Source organism: Notechis scutatus, chromosome Z (assembly GCF_049901735.1).
Source record: "Notechis scutatus isolate UNSWTSFEM ecotype Mainland chromosome Z, rNotScu1.2, whole genome shotgun sequence".
In the NCBI taxonomy this organism is placed as follows: domain Eukaryota; kingdom Metazoa; phylum Chordata; class Lepidosauria; order Squamata; family Elapidae; genus Notechis; species Notechis scutatus.
Genome location: NC_142025.1, coordinates 79,544,440 through 79,569,644, shown reverse-complemented (window position 1 = coordinate 79,569,644; position 25,205 = coordinate 79,544,440). Strand labels below are relative to the sequence as shown.

The following is a 25,205-nucleotide window of genomic DNA, read 5'->3' as shown; positions in this document are numbered from 1 at the left end:
TTATAGTAATAATTATTACTAATATTACTCAATAATCAGAATGGTGGCTGATGTTGATGGATTAATGTTTAAGAAAGTAAATATATAGTCTTTTTGGCCCTCTAAGCACTATAAGGAAAGTGAATGCCAAACTGTTGGAACTGACAGAAATGAAGGGAATGTGAAAAGCTAATTTGCAAAGATCAGGCAGGATTTTGATAAGGGAAATTAATTATGAAATGTAACATAATTTCAGGCAGTAATCTTGTATTGTGTTTATTATTTTAAATCAGTAGGAGAGTCGGTTTGGTCTAGCAATTAAGGTGCTGGGCTAAAATTAGGGGGAGGAAAAGCCAAGAATCATGTAGGATATAATGAAAGCATCATTTAATACAGAAAATAACAGCCAAATTGTACTTTTTAAAACTTTAATGATATAAATGACCATAAAAGGGATGCAAATGAAACACAAAAATAATCAACTATGTCAAAAACAATCCATTAGCCAAGAACAAGTATAAATTGCACTTGTCAAGATTATTCTTCCCATGTAGGTCCATGGTCATCCTAGATTCATCTTGGGTCATTCTTAGTTGCTCTTGTTCAAATCTGGAGAGTGTGCTGCCAAAGAACAATGTGGCACAATCAGATTGCTTGGCGCTCCGTACATATATTGGGAGGCCCTGCATTTCATCCCTTTCTGTTTTGCCCAGATATCCAGTCATTCAGGGTTGCTGCTCTGAATGTAAGTTAGCCTGCAATAAGGGATCCTTCATCCAAAATCTAATTGTAGGTGGGAGGGTATATACAATATTATCAAGACCTGGCTGGGCACAGAGGCACTCCAAAATTTGAGTGTAGAACCAGTGTACTCCCAGAGCAAGACAGATGGGATGACTTGTCATCCATGACACTGTGAGGGCTTTTGGAGGCATTGTCCTGCAGATAATTAGTTGTAAGATCTTAATAGGTTATCAGGTTGTAAAAATCAGATGGGGTTGGTGTGGCTATTATACCTGCCTCCATACTACATACTAAATTTGCTTACTGAAAGCTACTTATGGCTGGATTATGTACAGGAATTCCCCGGATGTATGCTCTGTGGGACTCTAATCTGCCTTAGAGGGTATAGAATCTGAGATGGTCCATAGCTACTGCAAAATTACAGTTCAGACCCATATTATTGAAGGCCTAACTTAGAGCAGTAGTCACCTGTTAGACCTTTTTTTTATGTCTCAAGGCAGCTAGAACATGATTTGAAGTTTGGGAATGTTGCTGTTAGCATCTTGTTACGGTCAGATAACTTTCTATTAGCTTTGGAGTTCTCTGTAGGCCAGAGTTCCCCAACCTTTTCAGCTTGGTGGTCTGGTGGAAGGGAAAGGGAGAGTGAATGGGTCCGCATGAGCAATGGGAAAACATGTGTGCATGGGCAGATACATTTGCACAAGTGGCAGGCTTTTGCACTTGCCACTTGCACAAATGGAGCATGCACACACACACACACACACACACACACACACACACACACTCACTCACCTGCTGCTTACATGAGTGGGAACGCATGTGTGCATGCACATGCCTGTCACTTCCATGGCCCGATTCTGAAAGGCTTAAGGCCCGGTAGTGGGCTGTGGCCCAGGGTTTGGGCACCCCAGTGTTCTTTGCTGTATTCTAATAAAATATTAGAATTATTGTAATTTTTTTCACTCATTTCAAATAGCTTTGTCTCTGTTTAAAAGTGATGCTTTTGGCTAGGGAGAGCAAGGAATATAAATGTAGGACAGGTCTGAGAATTATATGAAGAAAGTTACTGAACTGGAATTCAATTGCACTGGATTTAAATTCAGCAATCCCTACCTTTCTGGCATCAGGGACAAAGAGTGATATAAATTGCAGAAAGAGGTCACTGTCCCTGAATGTTTTTAAGATAAACTTGGGCACCTATCTTTTGGAATCCTTTAATCTGAGTTATTGCTTGGACCACATGACTCAAACATCAGTTCCAACTCAAAAGCATTATGCAAAAATCATTTTAAAAACAATATAGTAATCAAAGCTGATTTTAATATTTTCTATGATATAATTTTAACTATTATAATTTATTTTAGTTCATTATTTGCTTTGCTGTTTTTGATGGTTATTATGAAGGTTGTATATACGTGATATAATAAATAAATACTCAATTCAATTTTTCTTTGTAATCTTCCATCCCCTGCCAATTGATATTATTTTGAGCACAGCATGCATTCTTGCACAAGTTGTTTCTGCAAACCACAGAAATAAAGTCTTAAAAAGAAAAAAAGAGAAATAATTGTAAAAAGAATAATTGAAAAAAAGAGAAATAATTGTAAAAACATAACTATAAAAAATAATTGCAAATATCTCCTAAGAAATGGAGAATAAGTGGGAAAGGTATTTCTTATCCAGTACAATCAGTAAATTGTAGATACTATCTAAAGTGGGGCATGAGAAATCAGACTTGACCATCAGCCTTGAATCCCTTTCCAATTGAATGGAAGCTTAAATCAAGGACAAATATCTCTATTCCCTGCAGCAAGCTTCTGTTTCTTTTTATTGTTAAAAAAAATCCATCTGCATAGAACCTAAGGCTACCTCTTGTCTCTTTCCATATCCTTTCTCTAGGGGTTTGTTTACTGTATATATTGTAAAGTTAATGCTAACAAACCTTCTGTGCAGCAATTCTTGACAAATTGGCATGAAAGATAATCTGGCCTCTATGCTACCTGAATAAGATTCCATAGCATTTACAATACTATTCATATCTACTTTACTCACTTTATTTTAGTAATCACTGTAAAATGGATTAGTTACGTCCAAATGACTAACATGGGACTGAAAGCAATTTACTTCCAACAAACAATAAATTCATGCTCCTTCTGGCATTTCAGTGAGGCAACTGTTGAGTTCCTAATGCAGTTTAATTTTTTTAAAAAGTGCTTGTCTTCCCAGCACACAACAGTGGAAACCAAAAATGTGCGGGCAATTATTTCTTTCTTCTTATTCATATTGGGACAAATGATAGTGAAGATTATTGAAGGCCTAACATAAAATAGTAGTCAGACCTGTTTTTTGTCTCAAGACACCTAGAATATGATTTTAAGTTTGGGAATGTTGCTGTTAGCATCTTGTTATGGTCGGATAACTTTTTATTATCTTTGAAGTTCTCTGTAGGTCAGAGTTGCCCAATCTTTTCAGCTTTGCGGACTGGTGGAGCGGAGGGGGAGAGGGGATGGTTCTGCATGCAGGATAGCCAAGCATACGCAAATGCAGGTCCATCTGTGCAAGTGGAGGGCACATATGCCTTGCCCTTGGAGCATGTAAGCACTCTCTTGCCTGCTGCTTACACACGTGGGAATGCACATATGCATGCATGCACCCATTACTTCCATGGCTCAAATGTGAAAAGCTCAAGGCCCAGGAATGGGCCACACCCTGGATGTTGGGGATCCCTATTGTATGTGTTCCTTGCTGTAAGGAATTAAAACCTACTTTGATAAGTCTGCCCCCATATTTACTGTATGGATTGTGAAAGATTTGTATGGGTTGATTTGCAAAGAGGGGAAAGTGATAGTCTTGGATTTGATGGAATCTGTGTGGGCTCTTTTGTTCATAATCCTGAGTGCTCCTTGAAACACTCTAGGACAGGGGTGTCAAACTTGATTTCATTGAGGGCTACCTCAGGGTTGTGTTTGACCTGACATGGCCAGCTCGACATCACTCTGTTGGGAGCATCTATGGTGGCCCGAGGTCTCTGCCACCAAAAATGGAGCTCAGGAGAGCTGCATGCAGCCCTCCCTAGCTCTGTTTTTCTCTAGCAGAGGGTTGCAGGAGGCTGTCACAGCCAAAAATGGAGTTCGGGGGGGAGGGGGCTATGTGTGGCCCTCCCAAGCTCCATTTTTGCTGGCAGAGGCACCACAGGCCGGTCATTTGCTGTTTCCAGGGTGGCCTCACATGCCAGATCTAAGCACTTTGACAATCCTGCTCTAGGAGATGGAACAGCTTAGAATGCCAAATGAAAAGTGGATCCATGGATGGGATCCATATGATGGTGGATGAATTCTTAAGGGAGAGGGTGGTTTTATGCCAACCTTAAAGAAGCAGCCATTTGTCCCCTCCTCCAGAAACCATTCAACATTATAAAACCATAACATAAAAATTGACAAATTATCAAAATATAAAATTGTACTAGCCATGAATGTAGCAGAAAATGCAGATCTGCATTATCTGAATTTTGCACTATGTAGAATTGTAATTAAAAGTAAAATATTGTAATTCCCGCTTAAAAGAAATAGGCATTGAAAAATGTAACAGAAATAGAATAACGGAAGGGACTTTGGAGGTCTTCTAGTCCAACCCCTTGGTCAAGCAGGAGATCTTATACCATTTCAGACAAATGGCTGTCCAGCCTATTTTTAAAAGCCTCCAGTGATGGAGCGCCAATAACTTCTGGAGGCAAGCTGTTCCACTCGTTAATTATTCTCACTGTTAGGAAATTTCTCCCTAATTCCAGGTTGCTTCTCTCCATTAATTTCTATCTATTGTTTATTGTTTCCACTGTCAGGAAATTTCTTGCTAGTTCTAGGTTGGTTCTATCCTTGATTAGTTCCATCCATTGCTTCTTGTTTTGCCTCCTGGTGCTTTGGAAAATAGGTTGATGCCTCTTCTTTGTGGCAACCCCTTAGATATTGGAAAACTGCTATCATGCCACCCCTAGTCTTCTTTTCACTAAGACTAGACATACCCAATTCCTGCAACTGTTCTTCATAAGTTTTAAACTCTACCCCACTAATAATCTTTGTTGCTCTTCTCTGCACTTTTTCTGGAGGCTCAACATTTAAAAATATTGTTGTGACCAAAACTGGATGCAGTATTCTAAGTGTAGTCTTACCAAGGCCTTTTAAAGCTGTACTAACAATTCATGTGATCTTGATTTTATCCCTCTGTTAATGCAGTCTAGAATTGCATTGGCTTTTTTGGCAGCTGCAGCACATTGCTGGCTCATATATAAGTGATTGTCCACTAGGGTTCCAAGATCCCTCTTGAGCCAAGTTTTGCCTACTCTGTACCTGTACATTTGGGATTGTATTTTTGCATAAGTATAAAATATTCATTTTTTTCTATGTTGAATTTCATTTTGTTAGATAGAGCCCAGTGTTCAAATCTGTTGCAATCCTTTTGGATCTTGAGTCTATCATCTGGGATTTGGGCTATTCCTGCCAGCTTGGAGTGATCTGCAAATTTGAATAATTCCCCTTCTATTCCTTCATCTAAATAATTTATGAAGCTATTGAAGAGTATTGGGCCTAAGACAGAATCTTGGGGTACCCCACTGTTTACTTCTCCTATGTAGATGCTGTTCCATTAAGGACTACACACTGAGCGCAGTTTGTCAGGAAGTTGCAAATCTAATCTGGTAGTAATGCTGTTTATCCCATTATTATGTTTAGTTTACCAAGAAGGTTGTGGTTTACTTTGTCAAATGGCCTTACTGAAATCCAAGTATACTATGTCCACAGCATCTTGTCAAAGAATGAAATAATATTTGTTTAGTATGATCTGTTTTTTGACAAACCAATGTTGGCTTTTTTGCTTAACTTTGCTTGCTTCAAAGTGTTCACAGATCTGTAGCTTTATTATCTTTTCCACATCTTCCCAGGTATTGTTGTCAGGCTGATTAGTCTGTAATTTTGTGGATTTGTCCCCCTTCCCCCCCTTTTTTTTGAAGATGGGAACCATATCAGCTCTTTCCAGTCCTCTGATAATTCTCCAGTGATCCAGGATCTTTGAAAGATATGATCCAAGGGTTTCAATAACATGACTGCCAGGTCCGTTAGAGATGTAATCCTTCAGATCCTGGTGATTTGAACTCAAAGTGAACAGATATTCTCTTATCATCTTCTTGCCTATTTTAATTTGAATTCTTAGTCTGTCTTTTATGGTTCCTTTTTTGGTAGGTTGGGCTAGTTTTTCTTTTTGTGTGAAGATACATTCAAAGAAAAAATTAAGCAGCTCTGCTTTTTCCATGCTGCCTGTCACTTCCTTGCCATCTTCTCTCAATAGTGGATCAATTGTTTATTTGATTTTTTTCTTATATTTTATATGTTGAAAGAAAATTTTAAAAATTATTTTTGCCATTTATGGCAAGTCTTAGTTCATTCAAGCCTTAGCTTTCCTGACCATCTTTGCATATCTGGGTTATATGCTACTATTCAGCCTTAGTTATTTGCAGTTCTTTCCAATTTTTTATGCTTATCCTTCTGTCTTTCAGTTTATCAGAAAGTTCTTTGTGCCACTATGCTGGTTTCTTTTTGGATTTCTTATTTTTCTTTTTCAGTGGTACTATGCTGGACTGGGCTTTTATAATAATATTTTTCAGACTTTTCCAAGCTTCTTGAGTTGTTTTCCCCTTTAATATTTTTATCCATGAATGAATGAAATCCATGAAATAGAATGAATTTGTGCTTGGTATGTACTCTTTTTATCTGAATAAATCTTCCTTTTGTCTATTTTATTAAGAGTACTTCTTGAAACAATTAAAAATCACAAAAGTGGCAAGCAGCACACACACACACACACACACACACACACATGTGAAGTTAGTCAAGTGCATATTGAGGTAGCAACATCTAATAGTAACTTGGTAAAACCTCACTGCATATGAATCAACCTCACAGTTTACTTGAAAAGCAACTTGAACTGAACAATTTGCACTAATTTAATATCACATTATTTCAACTTGTATTAATCATAAACTAGCTGTATGTAAAGTTATTCAAGAGGAAGACATGTTTGTTGTCTAATGTCCCATAATGAACAATAGGCTTAAGTTGCAAGAAGGCAGATTTCAATTGAACAATTAAAAACAAAGAATGATATAAATTGCAGAAAGAGGTTGAATATCTGTCACAGAATATTTTAAAGTTAAACTTGGGCACCCATCTTTTAGAATCCTTTAATCTTAATTGTTGCTTGGACTCAAACATCAATTCCAACTCCAAAGCATTATGCAAAAAATCATTTTAAAAACAATACAGTAATCAAAGCTGATTTTAATATTTTCTATGATGTAATTTTAACTATTGTAATTTATTTTAGTTCATTATTTGCTTTGCTGTTTTTGATGGTTATTATGAAGGTTTTATAGAGGTGATGATACTCAATTCAATTTTTCTTTGCAATCTTCCATTCCCTGAACATTGCCAATTTATATTATTCTGAGCACAGCATGCATTCTTGCATGAGTTGTTTCTGCAAACCACAGAAATAAAGTTTTAAAAAGAAAAGAAGAGAAATAATTGTAAAAAAAATACCTTGCAAATGTCTCCTAAGAAATGGAGAATAAGTGGGAAAGGTATTTCTTATCCAGTATAATCAGTAAATTGTAGATGCTATTTGAAGTGGGGCATGAGAAATCAGACAACCATCAGCCTTGAATCCCTTTCCAATTGTTGATGAAATTTGAATGGAAGCTTAAATCAAGGATAAATATGTCTATTCCCTGCAGCAAGCTTCTATTTCTTTTTATTGTTAAAAAAGCCATCTGCATAGAACCTAAGGCTACCTCTTGTCTCTTCCATATCCTTTCTCTAGGGGTTTGTTTATATATGTATTGTAAAGTTAATGCTAACAAACCTGTTGTGCAGCAATTCTTGACAAATTGGCATGAAAGATAATCTGGTCTGTATGCTACCTGAATAAGATTCCATGGCATTTATAATACTATTCATATCTATTTTACTCACTTTATTTTAGTAATCACTGTAAAATGGATTAGTTGTGTCTAAATGACTAACATGAGACTGAGACTAATTTACTTCCAACAAACAATAAATTCATACTCCTTCTGGTGTTTCAGTGAGGCAATTGTTGAGTTCCTATTGCAGTTTAATTTTTTTAAAAGTGCTTGTCTTCCCAGCACACAACAATGGAAACCAAAAATGTGCGGGCAATTATTTCTTTCTTCTTATTCATACTGGGACAAATGATAGTGAAGATTACTGAAGGCCTAACTTAAAGTAGTTGTCAGACCTGCAAAGGGGGTTCGCATGCACTCGCTTGCCTGCTGCTTTCAGGAGTGGGGACGCACTACAAAACTTCCAAGGTCCTTTCCAACTCTGTTTTTCTGTTATCCATCCATTCTATTATCTCTGATATGATTAAATCTTTTTAATAAAATGATCCTCCAATACTCAAACAAATCTCCTTCTCTTTCAAATTTGCTAATAACAAATTAGATGCCAGACCACCTAATTGCAGGTCTGATTTAGCTGCTGTTACCTGTATCTTGGTGTCATCTTTATGTTTATTCAAGACTTGTTAATTTATCAAACCTTTTATCTAATTTTCATTTAGAGCTTGTAAATTGAAAATCAATTTTTTCAAACATTTCCAAGAAAGCTTTAACATTAAAGTCATTCAGCTTCCACCTTTCTTTTATATCTCTTTTTGGGGGCATTGTAAATAATATATGATATATACTTTTCAGAGTCCTTAATTTATTGTTGCTATAATTTTAATATAATCCAAGTCCCTCTAGTGACTGAACATTCAGAGCAAATTGTAGGCAATTCCTTTTCAAGGACAAAGAGACTAAATATTCCATAACAAAGAAGAAACAGATAATAATTCCCACAGTAGAGAGTTTATAGGAAAAAAGGAAAACTTCTTATCACTCTTTTTAAAAAAAGACCAGCGATATGTACAAAAATACAATAGAGCAACAATGCTTTTAAGAACTAATGAAATGCAAAATAAAACCCACTGTAAATCAAATCATATAACTTTTACTGACAAAGAGAAAGACCTAACACCATCAACTTTCTTGCCACATGGAATCATAATTTTGTGAATAACTATGTTGATGGGAAATGAGATTGGGAAGAACATGTTTGACTAAAACATACCAGGTTTTTAATAGAATACTATGAGAGATGGATTCTGATGGTAAGAAGATAAGTATGTGTGAACTCCAGTATGATCTGACATACAAATAAAAGTATTTATGATCAGTTCATTGAATGGAAAAAGAAACAACAGTAATCTTACCCCCTCCCCCCAAAAAAGCAAAAAAAAAGTTCTTCTTACTAGTAAAGCCAATTTCCAATTATTCCTTCAAACTCAAATCTTCTAATATTCACTTCTTTATCTTTTAAAATAGATAATGGAACAACTTATAGTCCATCAGCATCAAGATACAAGAACAGGAATTAAATTATTTGTATTACTTGGATTACTTTCCAACAATTTATTATTATGTACACTACTGAAGTTGATAATGTCAGTATTTTGTTATAAGTTCATGTACCATCTTTACCTTTCTTTTTTAACAGGAACAATCCATCTAGGAATAAATATTTTGGCACTAGCCTCAAAAATGCAGTTTCTTTTAAAGTACATTGTTCTTGTGGTTGTGGGGACAAAAAACAGCAACCTTCATAATTCCATCCTAACTCCTACCACACTTTCAAATGCACATAGAAGAGATTTTTAGTATTTGCATGTCATATTTCAAAATGCTATATTAAAATTTATTCTGTGATTTTGTTTTGCTTATTTTTTCATTTTTTTGCCTTCATATTTGAAGAAGAATTATGTTCAGAAGCTATCTTTTTCCAAGTATCCATATTACTAATGAAGAAGTACTCCAAAAGGGTTTCTTCTGCAAACGACATAACATTGTTGCATATAGAAGATTCCAACTTGCCAGTCATATTCTCTGCAGGGAGAACAATTGAATCCCCAAGATAGCAAGCAATTAGATGGACCTCTCCTGATGCCAAACAACCAAGAAAATGTCCTCAAAATACATGATCAATAACATTCATGGAAGATGCTGAAGAACTCGCCCAAGACCAAAATGCTGGAGATCTCTTGCTACTCGATATGCAGGGATCATTTAATGCTAATAACAGTTGCAGTTCTTTCGGAGAAAGAAAAGTAAGTGCATGGAATAGGATGATTCACAGTGGATAGTCACATAGATGGGTGGGTGTGGCTGGATGAGTGCAAGCAGGTGGGTGCAGCTGACTTGGTGCAGCCATGTTGAAGCAGACCAGTGGGCATGACTAGTTGGGAGTGGCTGGGTGAGCACAGCTGGGGAAAATCATCCCAAGCAATTGATGTGGGGATAACTTGTTGCCCCACCAGATGGTAATGTGCTAGCCAACAGGATGCAGGTAAGGGGAATCAAACAGGATTCGTGGTGAGGGGAATCACTGTTGTGGGAGAATTCAGTCAAGACAGGAGAGGGAAAAGGCACTTCCTTCCCACCAGAGGAAACATTGTCCTGTTCCTGGCCCAAGGTGCAGAGGAAATGTGGAGCTCATCATTAGGGCTGGCTTGCCTAGCAGATGCCTTCCTGCCTCCCAGGATGGGAATGGGGAGAATCAGGAGGAGGAGGAGGTGACTCCTACTTGCAGAAATGCTCTGTTCTTCATCCTCCATTCTCGTTTTTCCGAATGAGAGGTTTTCCTGCAAAGTTTATGGAGAAGGGAAAGTAGAGGGAGGAAATGGAGGAGTAGAGAACGAGGGGAGGAGAAGGTGCTTGCAAAAATGCTCCATGCTCCACTCTCATTTTCTGATATTTCCTTGCAAGGAAAGGAAAAGGGAGAAGAAATGGAGAAGGAGGGAAAGGGGCAGAATGAGGAGGTGGTGCTTTCCCACTTACACAAATACTCTATTTTCCATTCTCATTTTCTGATGAATGGTTTCCACAACATGAAGCATGTGAGGATAATGAGTGCTGGACATGAAATATTTAGTCAGAAATCCTTTCAATCATAATAGATCTGGAAGGGACCTTGGAGGTCTTCTAGTCCAACCCCCTGCTAAATCAGGAGATCCCATAGACTTAGACAATTTGAGACAAGTCTCTTCTTAAACACCTCCAGTGATAAAGCTCCCACAATTTCTGGAGGTAAGGTGTTCAACTGGTTAATTGTTCTCACTATGAGGAAGTTTCTCCTGAATTCCGGATTGCTTCTCTCCTTGATTATTTTCCATCCATTGTTTCTTGTCTTGCCCTCTGATGCTTTGGAAAATAAGTTGACCTCCTCTTCTTTGTGGCAGCCCCTCCAATACTGGAATACTGCTATCATGTCACCCTTAGCCTTTCTTTTCTCTAGACTAGCAAAAAAATCCTCACAAAATACAAGTCCTTTTGCAGCAATCTCACTGAATCAGGAACATCATCATTCCCTGTTTGGACAAATCCACAGAAATGAGGAAGGAGAGGGAGGAAATGGGGGAGAAGAGAAATAGGAGGAGGAGAAGGTGCCCCATCAATTCTCAATATTCTGATGAGGAGATTTGTTTTAAGCTTGGAGGAGGGTATTCTTTGGGTCCATTGCACATCAGTGAAATATTTCCCTCCCGAGAAGATGTTATATTCCCACTTCACAGGCCAAAAAGTGACCTCCTCATCCTCCTCCCCCTTCTCTCTCCATCTCCCTGTCTCCCTCCTTGATCAGATTTATCCCCACACTGTCACATCAATAGGTGATAAAAAGACACGAGTATGACATAAAGAATCTTTTATAAGCAATTTGACAATTTTGTGTCATGGCATGTAAATAGTCAATAGGTTTTCATTGCCGTGTTCACTGATAATTCTGGCAATGCATTCATCTGCCATGCAGTAGTTTTTGAATTTCAGTGGAGAGCCATATTTGGAAAGAAGCTATTCTTAAAATGTGTCCCTGTTTTTGTGGACTTGACCACTGATGAATTTCCAAACAGTTGGATGGCACATTCTCATCTGGGCTCTTTGGCTTAGAACAGTAGCGGCATCTCACATGTAGCCATCATTATCAAGCTATCTGGATCAATACACCAAATGCCAATAAAAACTATTCTAGTTCTTTGCCCTATCAAAGGATGGTGTTGGATGATGGTTGATCTTAGAGATGCTTTTGTGAGGCTGGTGTCTTGTACTCACAACTTTTAAACATTTTAAACAGAGAAACAGAGACCTGGAGATGGTGCTACAGAGAACTAAAAACAGACAGGGACTAATTGCTGAAGCCAACCCCAAATAAGAGGGCATGAGATTCCACACCTATGCCCATCTTTCATATAACAAAAGAGGGTGAGTGCAAGAACTACTGTACATGCACTACAAAGAAAAAATCCTACTGATATAGCAGATAATGATCAAGATATTTCCTCCAGTTTCTTTCATCATAAAATATACAACATACTTGTATTTCCTTCACTAACACACCACAAAGTCCATTGGAAAGGTGTCTCTTCCTTCTCCTCCTTCCCCTCTTCCTCTGTTTTCTCCCCCACTTTCCTTGCAAACATTGGACTAGGGTTAGCATCAGGGAAAGAACTTGTACTTTGTGATGATTTATAATTCTAAGTACATGAAGAATTCACATCCAGCACTCATCATTCTCACATGCTTCATGTTGTGAATCCAGCCCTCAAACTTTGCATGGAAACCTTTCACCAGAAAATGAGAGTGGAGAATGGAGCATTTATGCACACGAGGAGGCATCTCTTCCTCTTCTGTTTCCTCCATTCCCTTTCCATTCCTTGAAAACTGTTAAATATGGGATTCTGAGGAAGACAAAGGACTTCACGGGGCATCGTGGCCATTTTCAAGCTGATTCGTGAACTCGACCATTCAGACTGACAGCAAAACAACATGGCCCATCGACCCCTATGAATCCCATTTGAGCCATCCACAGAGAAGTGGTCTTCATACATGGGAAGATTTAACCTAAATCTGGTAGTGAACAGAATGCAGGCAGAACCCGACGCAAAGAAGAAGGCTTACTTCTTGACCTATTGCAATTCGGAACTCTATGAATTAACCAAAGACCTCGTTGCAAATAACTTAGAGAATGTCTCCTGGGATGAACTGCAATGAGCATTGAAAGAACATTTCGACCCTACCCCATTGTACCTGGCAAACCAGAATGACTTCTATCTCCGGAGCCAAAAAGAGGGGGAGAGCATAAGTGATTTCGTGGCTGCACTGAGGAGACTTTCAAAGAACTGCAAATTCTCAAATGCTGAAGAAATGATCCAGGATCGGCTAGTCCTCAGCATTAAGGATTTGACCCTACAGAAGAGACTGTTCAAGGAGGCTCTGGAAGAAGCAAAAGCCACGGAAACCTCTGACTCTTCTGCAGCCCAAGTCAACAGCAGCAGCAAGGTCCACGCCACCCAGGCCACAAGGGGAACACTGTGTAACCCATCCGGCTCCGAAAGCAGCGACAGCGAGAAGGAAGATGTCCACCGGGTAAAAACCAACAAACCCGAAATTGTTAAGGTAATCAAGCCTTGCAGAAGCTGCAGAGGGAACCATCCTATGTCCGCCTGCCATTTTAAGGAGGCGAACTGCAGACGATGCAAGTGGAAGGGCCACATCGCGGGTGCCTGCAGAGCCAGCCAGCCAGCCAGCGGACAAACTGAACCACAGAACATACTCCCCAACCAGACAATACAAGGGTCAGAAGACATTTGGCGTGAAATTCAAAAAACAAGATGGTGACTGGGAAGAAGAAACCCACCATACAATAGGAGGCTACACTCACACCCGCATGGGACACACAAACACCATTGAATCCAACAAGTTTCTCACTGAGGTGAGGATTGATGGAACCCTATGGTTGATGGAAGTGGACTCAGGGTCTTATATATTAATGATATCCTGGACGGTCCTCCTGAAAATCAACCCCAACATCCGCCGAAGTGAGCTCCAGCCACAACAAATAATATTAAAGGACTACCAAGGCTACAAAATACCAGTCCTGGGAAAGAAAATCTGCCATGTGGAATATGGAGATTTTCAGGGACCCCTACCACTGACCATTGTAGACCGAGATCTGCCCAGCCTCTTAGGGTTCGCGCTGCTGCAAATCAGCCTCACCAGCATCCACATGACAGCGGTGACCAGAGCAAGCACTGGAGACAATCTAGATGTTTTGGAGAAGGAATTCCAGGACGTTTTCAGCAGCAAACTGGGCAAGTATAAGGGGACCCCAATAAGTTTTAACCTAGACCCCAACATAGCCCCTGTCAGACTGAAGTCCCAGAGAGTCCCTTTTGCTCTGTGACCCAAGGTTGAAGAGCAGTTAAACAAGCTGGTAGCTCAAGGCATCCTTGAGCCGGTAGACCATGTGAAGTGGGAGACCCCTATAGTGACCCCTGTAAAGCCTGATGGGTCAGTCAGAATCTGTGGAGACTACAAGAATACCCTGAACCTCGCGCTACAACAGAGAGCCATCCGGTACTGGTAGTCCAACACCTACTACATTTGTTGGGCCAGGGAAAGGTTTTTGCTAAGTTGGACCTAGCACAGGCATATCAACAATTGCCTGTGGATGCAGCCACCGCCAAAGCCCAAACAATTGTAACCCACAAGGGCACATTCAGGTGCAACCGGCTGCAATTTGAGGTTAGCATAGCCCCCGGCTTTTTCCAAAGTATAATGGAAAGGCTACAAGGTCTGACAGGAGTAGTTCCTTACTTCAATGACGTAATAATCTCAGCCGAAGACAAGCCCCAACTAATGGAAAGGGTCCGAAAAGTATTAGAAAGATTCCAAGAAGTGGGGCTCAAGTTAAAAAGAGACAAATGCCACATTGCTGTGCCGAGTGTAGAATTCTTAGGTTTCCAAATCAATGGGTCAGATATCCAACCCATGAACAGCAAGCTGAAAGCAATTAAGCCCCTAGCCCACAGAATAAAAGTGAACTCCAAGCATTCTTGGGCTTATTAAACTTCTATAACATATTCTTACCACAGAAGGTGATCTTAGCGGAGCCACTCCATAGACTATTGGATAAGAATACACCCTGGATGTGGGGATTCCCTGAGGACGCCGTGCTCTCCAAAATAAAAAACATTTTAACATCTGACCCTGTATTAATGCAATATAGCGAGACCCTGCCACTACTGTTAACCTGCAATGCATCTCCATACAGCATCATAGACTACCAAATGGGAAGGAAGCCCCCATAGCATACTATTCTAAAACATTGTCAAAAACCAAGAGAAACTACAGCCAAATAGACAAAGAAGCCCTAGCCGCCGTAGCCGGAGTAAAATGTTTTCATGAATACCTATATGGCAGACACTTCGAGTTGGTCACAGACCACAAATTGCTGCTCGCATTCTCTCGGGAGACAAACCAACACCCAACATCTTATCACTGAGAATGCTAAGATGTACAGTTTTCCTGGCAGCGTATAACTATAGCCTCCTACACAGACCAGGAAAGGACATCCTACATGCCAACACACTCAGCAGGTGCCCCCTGCCAGACCTAAAGGAAGACCCTGCCCCCATGACTGCCGTATTCCTTGTAGAACGTTTTGAACTGGGCTTGTTGATGGCAACGGACATCGTGAGACTCACTGCAAAGGATAAAATGTTGGCACAGGTTTTGAACTGGGTATGGCGGGGTGGTCGAACAAGACAGAAGGGGAGGAATTCAAACCTTTCAAAGACAGACAGCTAGAGCTGTCAGCATTAAGGGCATGTTTGCTATGGGGTGAAAGGATAGTGGTACCACAACCATTAAGGGAAAGAATTCTGGGATTACTACATGAAGGGCACCCGAGGATAGTAAAAATGAAGGCACTAACGAGGAGTTACATCTGGTGGCTGGCGATAAACAGAGACATTGAGACCTGGGTTGCCACATGCTCACCATGTCAAGAATCCCAACTGGCCCCTCCCTCAGCACCCCCCCTCAAGTGGGAAAAGCCTGCAACACCATGAGGTTGCATACACATAGACTTTGCAGGACCCTGCCAGGGAAAAACGTTTTTAATCATGGTCGACGCCTACCTCTAAATGGTTGGAAGTGGTGATCATGAAATCCACAACAACCAAGGCAATGATCAGAGCCCTGCGGAAAATATTCACCACCCACGGGCTACCCGATGTGCTGGTTTCGGACAATGGACCGCAATTCATAGCACAGCAATTCGAAAGTTTCCTCACCCATCTGGGAATCCGACATGCCCTTTCAGCACCGGCTCAACTGGCGGTGAACGGGCAAGTGGAGAGAATGGTCCAAACGACCAAAGAACTTCTTAAAAAATTAGGCCCCGGTGATTGGCAAGAAAAAACCAACAAATGGTTGCTAACCCAACACATAACACCAAGCACAGCAACAAACAGAAGCCCAGAAGAAATGCTCATGAACAGAAAGTTGAGGTCCACTCTGGACAGAATCCATCCAACATATACAAACGACACCCCTCTAGACTCCACAGGGAAATGCAGAACATTCACACTAGGAGACACAGTGTATGCATGCAACTACACGGGAGGAGAAACCTGGGTCCAAGCAAAAATACTCGAAAGTACCCAACCCAGATCATACAGACTGGAGGTAGAAGGGGGAAGAACATGGAACAGGCACATAGACCAACTGCAGGGCTGCATAGTTCAGCCCCCAGTCAAAGCTGAGCAACACAACACATCTCCGGGAACAACGAAACCTTGGAAATTACAAACCCCACAAAGACACAGATTAGCAAGGGAAACCCCGAACGAAACAGTGGAGGACTTAGATGTGGGGGGAGGAGTCCAGCATAGTACTTCTGAGGCCTTGAGCTCAACAGAAACTGCCAAGTCCCTGGAAGCCTTTGAGGCATTTCCAAGGGTGGAGTCTGGAGCAGCGGTGGACCTGTCTATTCAGGCCACCACCTCAGGAACAACTGAACCGCGCAGGCCCAGTCGCACCCAAAGAAGCCCCACCTACCTGAAGGACTACGTCTGCTGCATATGCGGTGATTGGTCGGCCTGATCTAAGAAGGGAGGGATGTTAAATATGCATGGTGCCACATTTACATGAGCCTATGTTACATGCAAAGTGGAGTCCGATGTAAGACTCCACTTATTGGTTCAGCTGCTGGTGAGAAGAACAAGTTCCCGTCAGTGCTGAAGTGTTGGACAGCATCAGCTAGAAAAAGCTGGCGCTGGCCGCGTTTCTTGGCTTTTTGAATCCGGTTTGTAAATAAAGAGTTTCTTGCATTCCTGAGTCCTGCTCCTTCCTCATCTGCGCTCACTTAACACAAACTTTGCAAAGAAACTTCTCACTGGAAAATGAGAATAGAGAATAAAGAATGGAGGATTTTTGCAAGAGGGAAGAACCTCCTCCTCCTTTCCCCTCTTCCCATCCAAGTAGGTGGGAAGGCACCTTCTGGATAGGCCAGCCCTAATGATGAGCTCCACAGGTTCACCCTGCCTTGGGCCCAGAACAAGACAATGTTTCCTCTGGGGATGAGGGAAGTGCTTCTTCCCCTTTCTGCTTAGTCTGAATTGTCCCATGGCAGTGATTCCACCATTGTTTCTTTTTTTATTGTTTCTTTTTTTTCTTATATGTATCCATGTATTCATAACTATGTTTATACTTATACCTATTATCTTGTAAACAATTGACAAATCAAATCAAATCAAATAAACAAACAAACAAACAAACAAATAAATCACAAGTTGTCCACTTCCCTGTGTCCCATTGTTGAGTCTGCAAGAGTCACCTTCAGACCCTCACATTAACCAGTCCGTGTGGTACTCTGTCCAGGGAACATCTGGATATGCTACATTTGCTGTCCCCCATTTGGCAAAACTGAAACATGATGCAGCCTCCGTTTCAATTAAGCAGTAGCCAATAAAAAGAGAGGCTCACATTGGCATAAAAGAACATATTCAAACCTTTTTGAATGTTGGTATTCTAGGGAGACTCAGTCCCCATGGTCTACCTCAATTTTTTCAGTCCCAAAACCAGGCGGGACTTGGAGGGCAGTCCAGGGTTTCAGGAAGACCAATTACAAGATTCAAGCTTTACACCCTGTCCTGGCCAATCCTTACACCCTTTTGACCACCGTATCACATTACCAAGGGTGGTACATTGTAATAGACCTAAAAGATGCCTTTTTCTGTATCCCCTTGGCCATAGAGTGCCAAGAGTACTTTGCCTTCAAATGGTCTGATCCAGATAATAGACTGTTGCCAGCTGACATGGACTAGTTTACCCCAGGGATATAAAAACAGCCCTGTAGCCTTTGCTGCTGCCCTTTCCGCAGATTTAAAAGACTTTGATGCCTCACCCACAACACATTTACAATATGTAGATGATTTGTTATTGGCAGCCAAAAATGAACAACAGTTGGAAGAAAAATCAATTGAGTTACTGAATCATCTGGCTAACAGTGTCCCAAAAGAAAATCCAATGGACTAAGCAAACTGTAAACTATTTAGGTTATGTGCTGGACAAAGGAACTCAACACTTACATGAAAGTAGATTCCAAGCACTGATGGTCCTGCCAATGCCAACCAATGTGAAACAACTTGGGTCCTTCTTGGGTATTACAGGATATACCAGACTTTGGATCCCCCTCTATACTGTAATAGCCAAACCATTGTACCAACTGACCCAAAAGGATGTGGCTTGGGAATGAACAGGGAAACATACCCCAGCCTGGAAGACCTTAAGGGAAAGTTTAGTGAGGGCAGCTTGTTTGGCTCTACCAGATCAGTTCCAAGGATTTGATTTATACCTCACAGAACAAAAAGACTGTGTTGTGGGAGTCTTGCTACAAAAAGTGGGTCTAGAATGGGTCCCAGTGGCCTACTTGTCAAAAGGCCTGGACAATGTTGTAAAAGGATGGCCTGTTTGCTTAAACACAGTTGCAGCTACAGCTGTCCTGATTGCAGAATCGCAGAAAATAATTCTTGGAGCCCCTTTCCATGTTTCCACACTCCATGTGATTCAGACTCTGTTAGAACAAAAGCTTCCTGCTTGGGCAACATCCAATAGGGTTTCCCAGTATGTGAGTACTATAGTAGAGCATGTTCAATGATCCAGATGCCAACTTTTAAACCCTGCTACCCTTTTGCCATGGCCCAAAGAAAACATAGTCCATGATTGCTTAGATGTATCAGAGAGCATCACAGGGTCCAGATCAGAGGTGGTATTCAGTAGGTTGTGACCAGTTCTGGAGAACCGGTAACGGAAATTTTGAGTAGTTTAGAGAATCGGTAGTGAAAATTCTCAGTAGTTTGGAATACCACTTCTGGCTGGCCCCACCGCCACCTATTCTCTGCCTCCCAAGTCCCAACTGATTGGCTGGGTCCTCTTTTGTTGCCCTGCTCTTCTCCTAGAGAGGGGTGGGAATGGAGATTTTGCAGTATCCTTCCCCTGCCATGCCCACCAAGCCACGTCATGCCCACCAAGCCATGCGCACAGAACCAGTAGTAAAAATTTTTTGAAACCCACCATTGGCCCAGATGTGATCTAAAGACTGAGCCATTGATGGATGAAAATCTGGCACTCTGGACAGATGGTTTACCCTTTATGAAAGATGGAAAAAGATATACAGGATTAGCAGTAGTGACAGAAGACAGACCATTGCTTCAGAAACGTCACCCTTCACACATGTCTGCACAAGCAGCTGAACTAATGGCTCTCATAGAATCATGCTATTTAGCTGAAGGCCAACAAGTGACTATATATACTGATAGCCAATATGCCTTTTTAGCTGCACATACCCATACTACCTTGTGAAAAGCTCGAGGCTATGTAGGAGCTGATGGAAAAACTTTAAAGATGAAATCCCTTCTGGAAGATTTGATGGAAGCTATTCACCTACCGAAAGCCATTGCAATCGTCCATTGCTGTGGACATCAAACTGACTCCGGTCTAGTCTCTAGGGGCAATAAGGCAGCAGAACAGGCTGCCATGGGCCCAGAGACCACAACCTGTGCAATTGCATTAATTCCAGAAAAACCTATTGATTACTTTCCTCCTTTGTACAGTGGTAAAGACAAGTTAGAAGCAGATGGCCAGTGGAAAAATGGCTGGTGAATAATAAAGGACAAAGTACAACTGCCTAGGCAGCTAATTTAGCCAATAATGAGATGGGTCCACCAGGCCACTCATGCAGGTCCAAGAGCAATGAAGAGATGGTTAGAAAGGAGATACAGGACTGAGAATGTGAGAAGGTTGTGTAAGGTAGTAATGGATCGGTGTGAGATATGTCAGAAGAATAACCCCATAGGAGGAGCCAAAATCCCACAAGGACATATTATGATATCCTGCTATCCAGGAGAAGCATAGCAAGTTGATTTCACAGAAATACCTAAGAAAGGGGCTAAGAACAACCTTTTGGTCTTAATCGATATGTTCACCGGATGGCCAGAGGACACTCTAACAGCTAAAAAAGTTGTCAAGATCATGATAGAAGTAATTATCCCTAGATTTGGAGTACCAAAAAGTATAGAATCTGACAATGGTAGACATTTTACATTCCATGTAGTTCAAGGAGTGAGTAAATACTTAGGGATTAAGTGAAACCTTCATTCAACTTAGAGAGCCAAAGCTTCGGCTCTCGCAGAAAGTCTTAATTGAACCTTAAAGACCCATTTAGCCAAGTCATGTCAAGAGACCAATTTGCCTTGGCCACAGGTCTTGCCCATTGCTTTAACCAGAATCAGGGCATTACTTCGAGGACCGTGGAAACTGTCATCCCAGACAATATCAAGGGATGAAGAAGAGACAAATATAACACAATATTTGCAGAAACTGGCCCAAGTTCTGTCTCATATTCCTCAACAGGTACAAGATGTCTTGCCACCAGTAACAACAGTCCCACCGTGTGTCCAACCTGGTGAGTGGGTTCGAGTAAAGGAACTCTTCCCAAGTGCAACCAGTGCCAAGCGGTCCAACCCTCAACAGGTTCTTCTCAGCATAACCACGATGGCTAAAGTTTGAAGGCATCAAAGCTTGGGTCCACATTTCCAGAATAAAAAAGACTCCATCACCCCAGTGGGAGTGTCAACCCATCACCGATCTGAAGCTACGTTTGGAATGAACCCCTTCAGACCTTCATCTGCAGACCTTTTTGATGACGTGGCAACAAGTAGTCCTGACTACTTGTTGTTTGCTTTTATTGCAATTTGCTTTTCACCTTGGATTATTGCTGCCTGATGCATTTCAAGAAGAAAGCTGTGTGTGATTAGAACCACAGTGAACTTCACTACTAGACCTAGGTGCTCTACTATTTGACGTGTCCATTGCCTCCTCCAGCTTGTGTTATTCCTTTTCTACATTGCAAATTCTATTTATTATTGAGGGTTCTATTTCTCTCAACGTTCTGCCATCAGCTGAGGAATATGACAGCGATGACTACAAACTATGGCTCCATCTCTTTCCACCTTAAAAGGATTCTGATGATTCTGAGTCTGAGTCTGAAATTGATTTCCCTGACTCTTGAGTCAGATGACAACTCATCTTGTCACGAGTATATAAAAACCACCCGTACAGGAGCTACAATCACTAAAATTCTGATTTACCATTCACATTACACCTGTCAAGGAATAAAATCTACCTGCATACATGACCTGATACAATATGCCACCTGTTCCAAAGGTTGCCAAGTGGTGTGTCACACTCCACAGGAAGTAAGGTTCACCAATAAGAGATGGGTATATGCATTTGTGGGGGGAAATAATCATGATACCCAACAGTTGATTTATAACCACACTATACTTGGGCAAAGCCGAGAAATGGCTGTTTGTTTTGATGCTTGTAACCCTTAATTTGTTGGCTAAAACTAATACTCAAATGAGGACTGCTATTTACCAAAATAGATTGGCTCTAGATTACATTCTAGTCAAAGAAGGAATGGTCTGTGAAAAATTTAATCTAACCAGTTACTGTATCCAGATAGATGATAACAGAAAAGCAATTGAAGAAATCACAGACTGCATGAGGAAGCTTGCCCACGTTCCTGTTCAAACCTGGGATAGAATTTAAGACACCTGAGGGAATGTTTGGAGATTGGAAGATAATTTTGTTCCTCATAGCTCTGGCCTTTGAAGGATTGGTGATATTACTTTGTTTGATACCTGTAATAAGATCAATTGTTACTAGCACAATTTCTGGAGTAACAGTTGTGACTTTGGGAAGACAGGACAAGCTTGCAAAGGTTCTTACTTTGACACCACTACCCAAGTAATATTTACCATAGAATGTAAGAGAATATGCCAATTCTGCCTATGGAATCCATCAGAAATGGCAGCAGACTTGACAGGACCAATAATACCATACAAACAAAGAAGCATTATTTTCTACCATTATCCTTTCCATTCAATATAACAATAACAGTACTGTCCATGGAGCTGCTCTGATACGGTTCTATAAAGGAATTATTGAGCATGTCATTTGCACTTCTACCGAACACAGCAACCAAACAAGACAGGCACAGACTTCAATGGATAGATAGAAATGCAGAAAAAATGATTGCAACCAGCCCACCTTCCATTGAGGACTTGTATACTTCACGAGCTAGAAAGAGGGCTGTGAAAATATCTACAGACCCCTCACATCCTGGACATAAACTGTTTCAACTTCTTCTCTCAAGACAATGCTATAGGGCAGTGGTTTCCAAACTTTTTCAGTCCACCACACCCTTGGTGCTACAAACTCATCCTCAGTGCCCCTCACCCAGGGGTGGGATTCAAATTTCTTAACAACTGGTTCTGTGGGCATGGCCTAATTTGTGGGCATGGCTTGGTGGTCATGTGACTGGCTGGGAGTGGCTTGCTGGCTGGGTGTAGCTTGGTGGTCATGTGACCGGATGGGCATGGTTTGGTGGTCATGTGATGGTGGGTGTGGCCAGGTGGCCATGTGACTGGCAAACCAAATACAAGTGGTCCTCACTTAGTGGCCAGTTGCTTAGCAAGTGTTCTAATTTATGACTGACCTCCCCAAGAGCTACTTGATTTGTTTTTGGAGTTTTGACAGTCATGCGCACGCGTACGCACACACACACACACACACACACACACACACGTACTCCCTTCTAACCCTACTGAAGCAGGTGGTTGGACTAGATATCTCATTCACTTTCTCCTTCTTCCCTTTCTTTTTTTCCCTCTCTCTCTATCCCTTCCTTAACTACCTACCTCCTTAACTATCTACCGTATTTGCCGGCGTATAAGACGACTGGGCGTATAAGACGAGCCCCCAACATTTCCACTCAAAATATAGAGTTTGTTATATACTCGCCGTATAAGACGACCCCCCCACTTGGAGGCATGTTTTTCAGGGAAAAGTCAGGACAGCTGTAGCTGCAAAAAAGTCATACGCCGGCAAATACGGTAAGTTGTAACACTTGGGGTATTCTGGATATAATTCTTGATTGACACCCCCGCCCCTTTCCCCCAAACTTACAAAGCCACCAAAATGCTTTAGAGAGGCAGCTTCGCCTTTCTCAGGCTGGCACTCAATTCCTCTCCCTTTCTTTGCGATCTGCTTTTTTCAGGGGAAAATAAATAAATAAAAATAAAACTGGACGAAAAACAGTCGAGTTGTTTCTTAATATCTTTCCACTTCCCCAACCAATTTGTCTCCAAGGGTGCACCACACTGATTGCGACATTAATTATTTCAGAGAGAGAGGTGTGGGGGGAGAAATCTTTGCTTCCTACTGTGGCTTTTTCCTGCGCATCGTTTTTTCCCTTGGCTTTGTGGTTGTTACTTCTTACAGGGAGGGATAATGAAATACCCACGCTGGGAGAAAGCGGAAAGGATGTCTATTTTCCTGCTCACTAACTTTCCAGAAAGCGTCGAGTTCCTACCCGAGACTTGCCAAAAGTCCAGTTCATTCATTTGCTACCTTTCTCCAATGAGATCCAGATCTGTTTCACAACGCGCTTAGGATCTTATCTTATTATCTTATTATTATCTTATTAGCCTTGCTCGGTCCGTCCAAGAGAGAAGAAGGCAGACGGTTTTGCGCTCAGGGAGAAAGGAAAAGCCTCTCGCTCACGCTGCACACTGCCCCCCTCCATCCCAGCAACGCTTAGGAAAAGAGTTACACAAGCATCCTTTCCAGAAGTGAATCGGGGGAGGATTCGAGCAAAGGCTGAAACCGGGAAGAAGAAAAATTCCCAAAGAAAATCGCACGAGCAGCATCCCATTCCTGGGAGAAAAACAAAAAAACAAAAAACACGAACTCTTCCCGAAGCACAAAAGCAAGGATGGCGCTTTCTCAGCTTTGAGCTGCGTCGCTGCTCTCCCACCCCTCCACTCGTCCCCACGTGCGGCGAAGTTTCTGCCACTGGGTGGGGGGTGGAGGGGGATGGAAGGAGGTGAGGGATGGGGGCAAAGCCTGGAGCCTGCCTGTCCGCTCGCACGAGCGGAGTGGGTGGGTGGGTGGGTGGGGGAGGAGGAGGAAGAGAGACTCCGGCTGGGCTTGAAGGGGCTTCGCAAGTTGCGGAGCTCCGCCCCGTCGCTCTTGCACCGAGTGACAACAACATATTTGCCGGCGTATAAGACGACCTTTGTTATATACTCGCCGTATAAGATGACCCCCCCACTTGGAGGCATGTTTTTCAGGGCAAAAAAGTCATCTTATACGCCGGCAAATACGGTACCTATTTTCTGCCCAGCAGGGGTGGCCTAATCTGTCAAAGGCCTGGGCTAATCCTGCATTACCCCGTTTCCCCTTTCAGAGACCCCGGTCCTTAATCTGAAATGATTATGGACCATTTCCTTCCCCACGACCGCCTCTTTCGTCGTCCCACGGCTGTGACTTTACCTTCCTCCCGCGGCTGGCTGCCAGGGAAAGCAAGCCAGGGCTGAGCCATTGTTGTTGCTGGGCTCCCCGCCAGCCCATGTCGCCCTTGTCACGAATGCTTGCAGCCTGGACTCCAGCTGCACTGAAAAAAGCACACAGCTTCTGGATGCTTTTTGGAGTGAAAATTACCAACCTCCGGCTTTGCTTGCTCCGCTTCTCCAATGTGCTGCTGTGGCTGTCAGCGATTGTTGCATGCACATGATGTCGCACATGCGCAATAAGGACTGACTGGACAGGGAGCGGAGGAGCAGGTGGAAAGGAACAGGGCCAGCCAGGGGCCTGTTTTACCAGTTCTCCAAACTACCGGGAACGGTAATGAACAGGTAGAATCCCACCCCTGAATTGCACCCTGCGAGGGGCCCACCTCTAGCACCCCCTGCCACCTCTTAGCACCCCCCTGCCAGCCCCCTTGCCTCTTAGCGCCCCCCCAAGGCATCCCACCATTCCTCAGGGGGCAGTACCTCCCATTTTGGGAACCACTGCTATAGCGCATTGCATGCCACAACACTGTCTATGTCCTGCAACGTCAACCCAACTGCATTCCTTATCATCAGTCTCATATGTCCTATTACCTATTTTCTTAGCTTTTTATCACTAT

General features: G+C 41.9%; 1 protein-coding gene across 13 annotated transcripts in view; it reads right to left on the bottom strand.

The window, feature by feature from the left end:
• SLC9A3 (solute carrier family 9 member A3) overlaps positions 1–24,883 on the bottom strand; it is a 93,639-nt gene extending 68,756 nt beyond the window's left edge. For 3 of the 13 annotated variants that reach the window (XR_015745943.1, XM_087947120.1, XM_087947129.1), the window contains exon 1: positions 24,741–24,822. Coding sequence is in view for 5 of the 13 variants with exons in the window: in XM_087947120.1 (XP_087803246.1) it covers positions 24,741–24,819 (79 nt within the window). In the remaining 8 variants the exon portion in view is untranslated. Of the gene's footprint in view, positions 1–2,339; positions 2,460–7,310; positions 7,589–24,563 lie in introns of those variants that run through there. The other 10 variants (XM_087947124.1, XM_087947131.1, XM_026678315.2 and 7 more) reach the window with 8 other exon arrangements.
• Between the last annotated feature and the right edge of the window lie 322 nt (positions 24,884–25,205).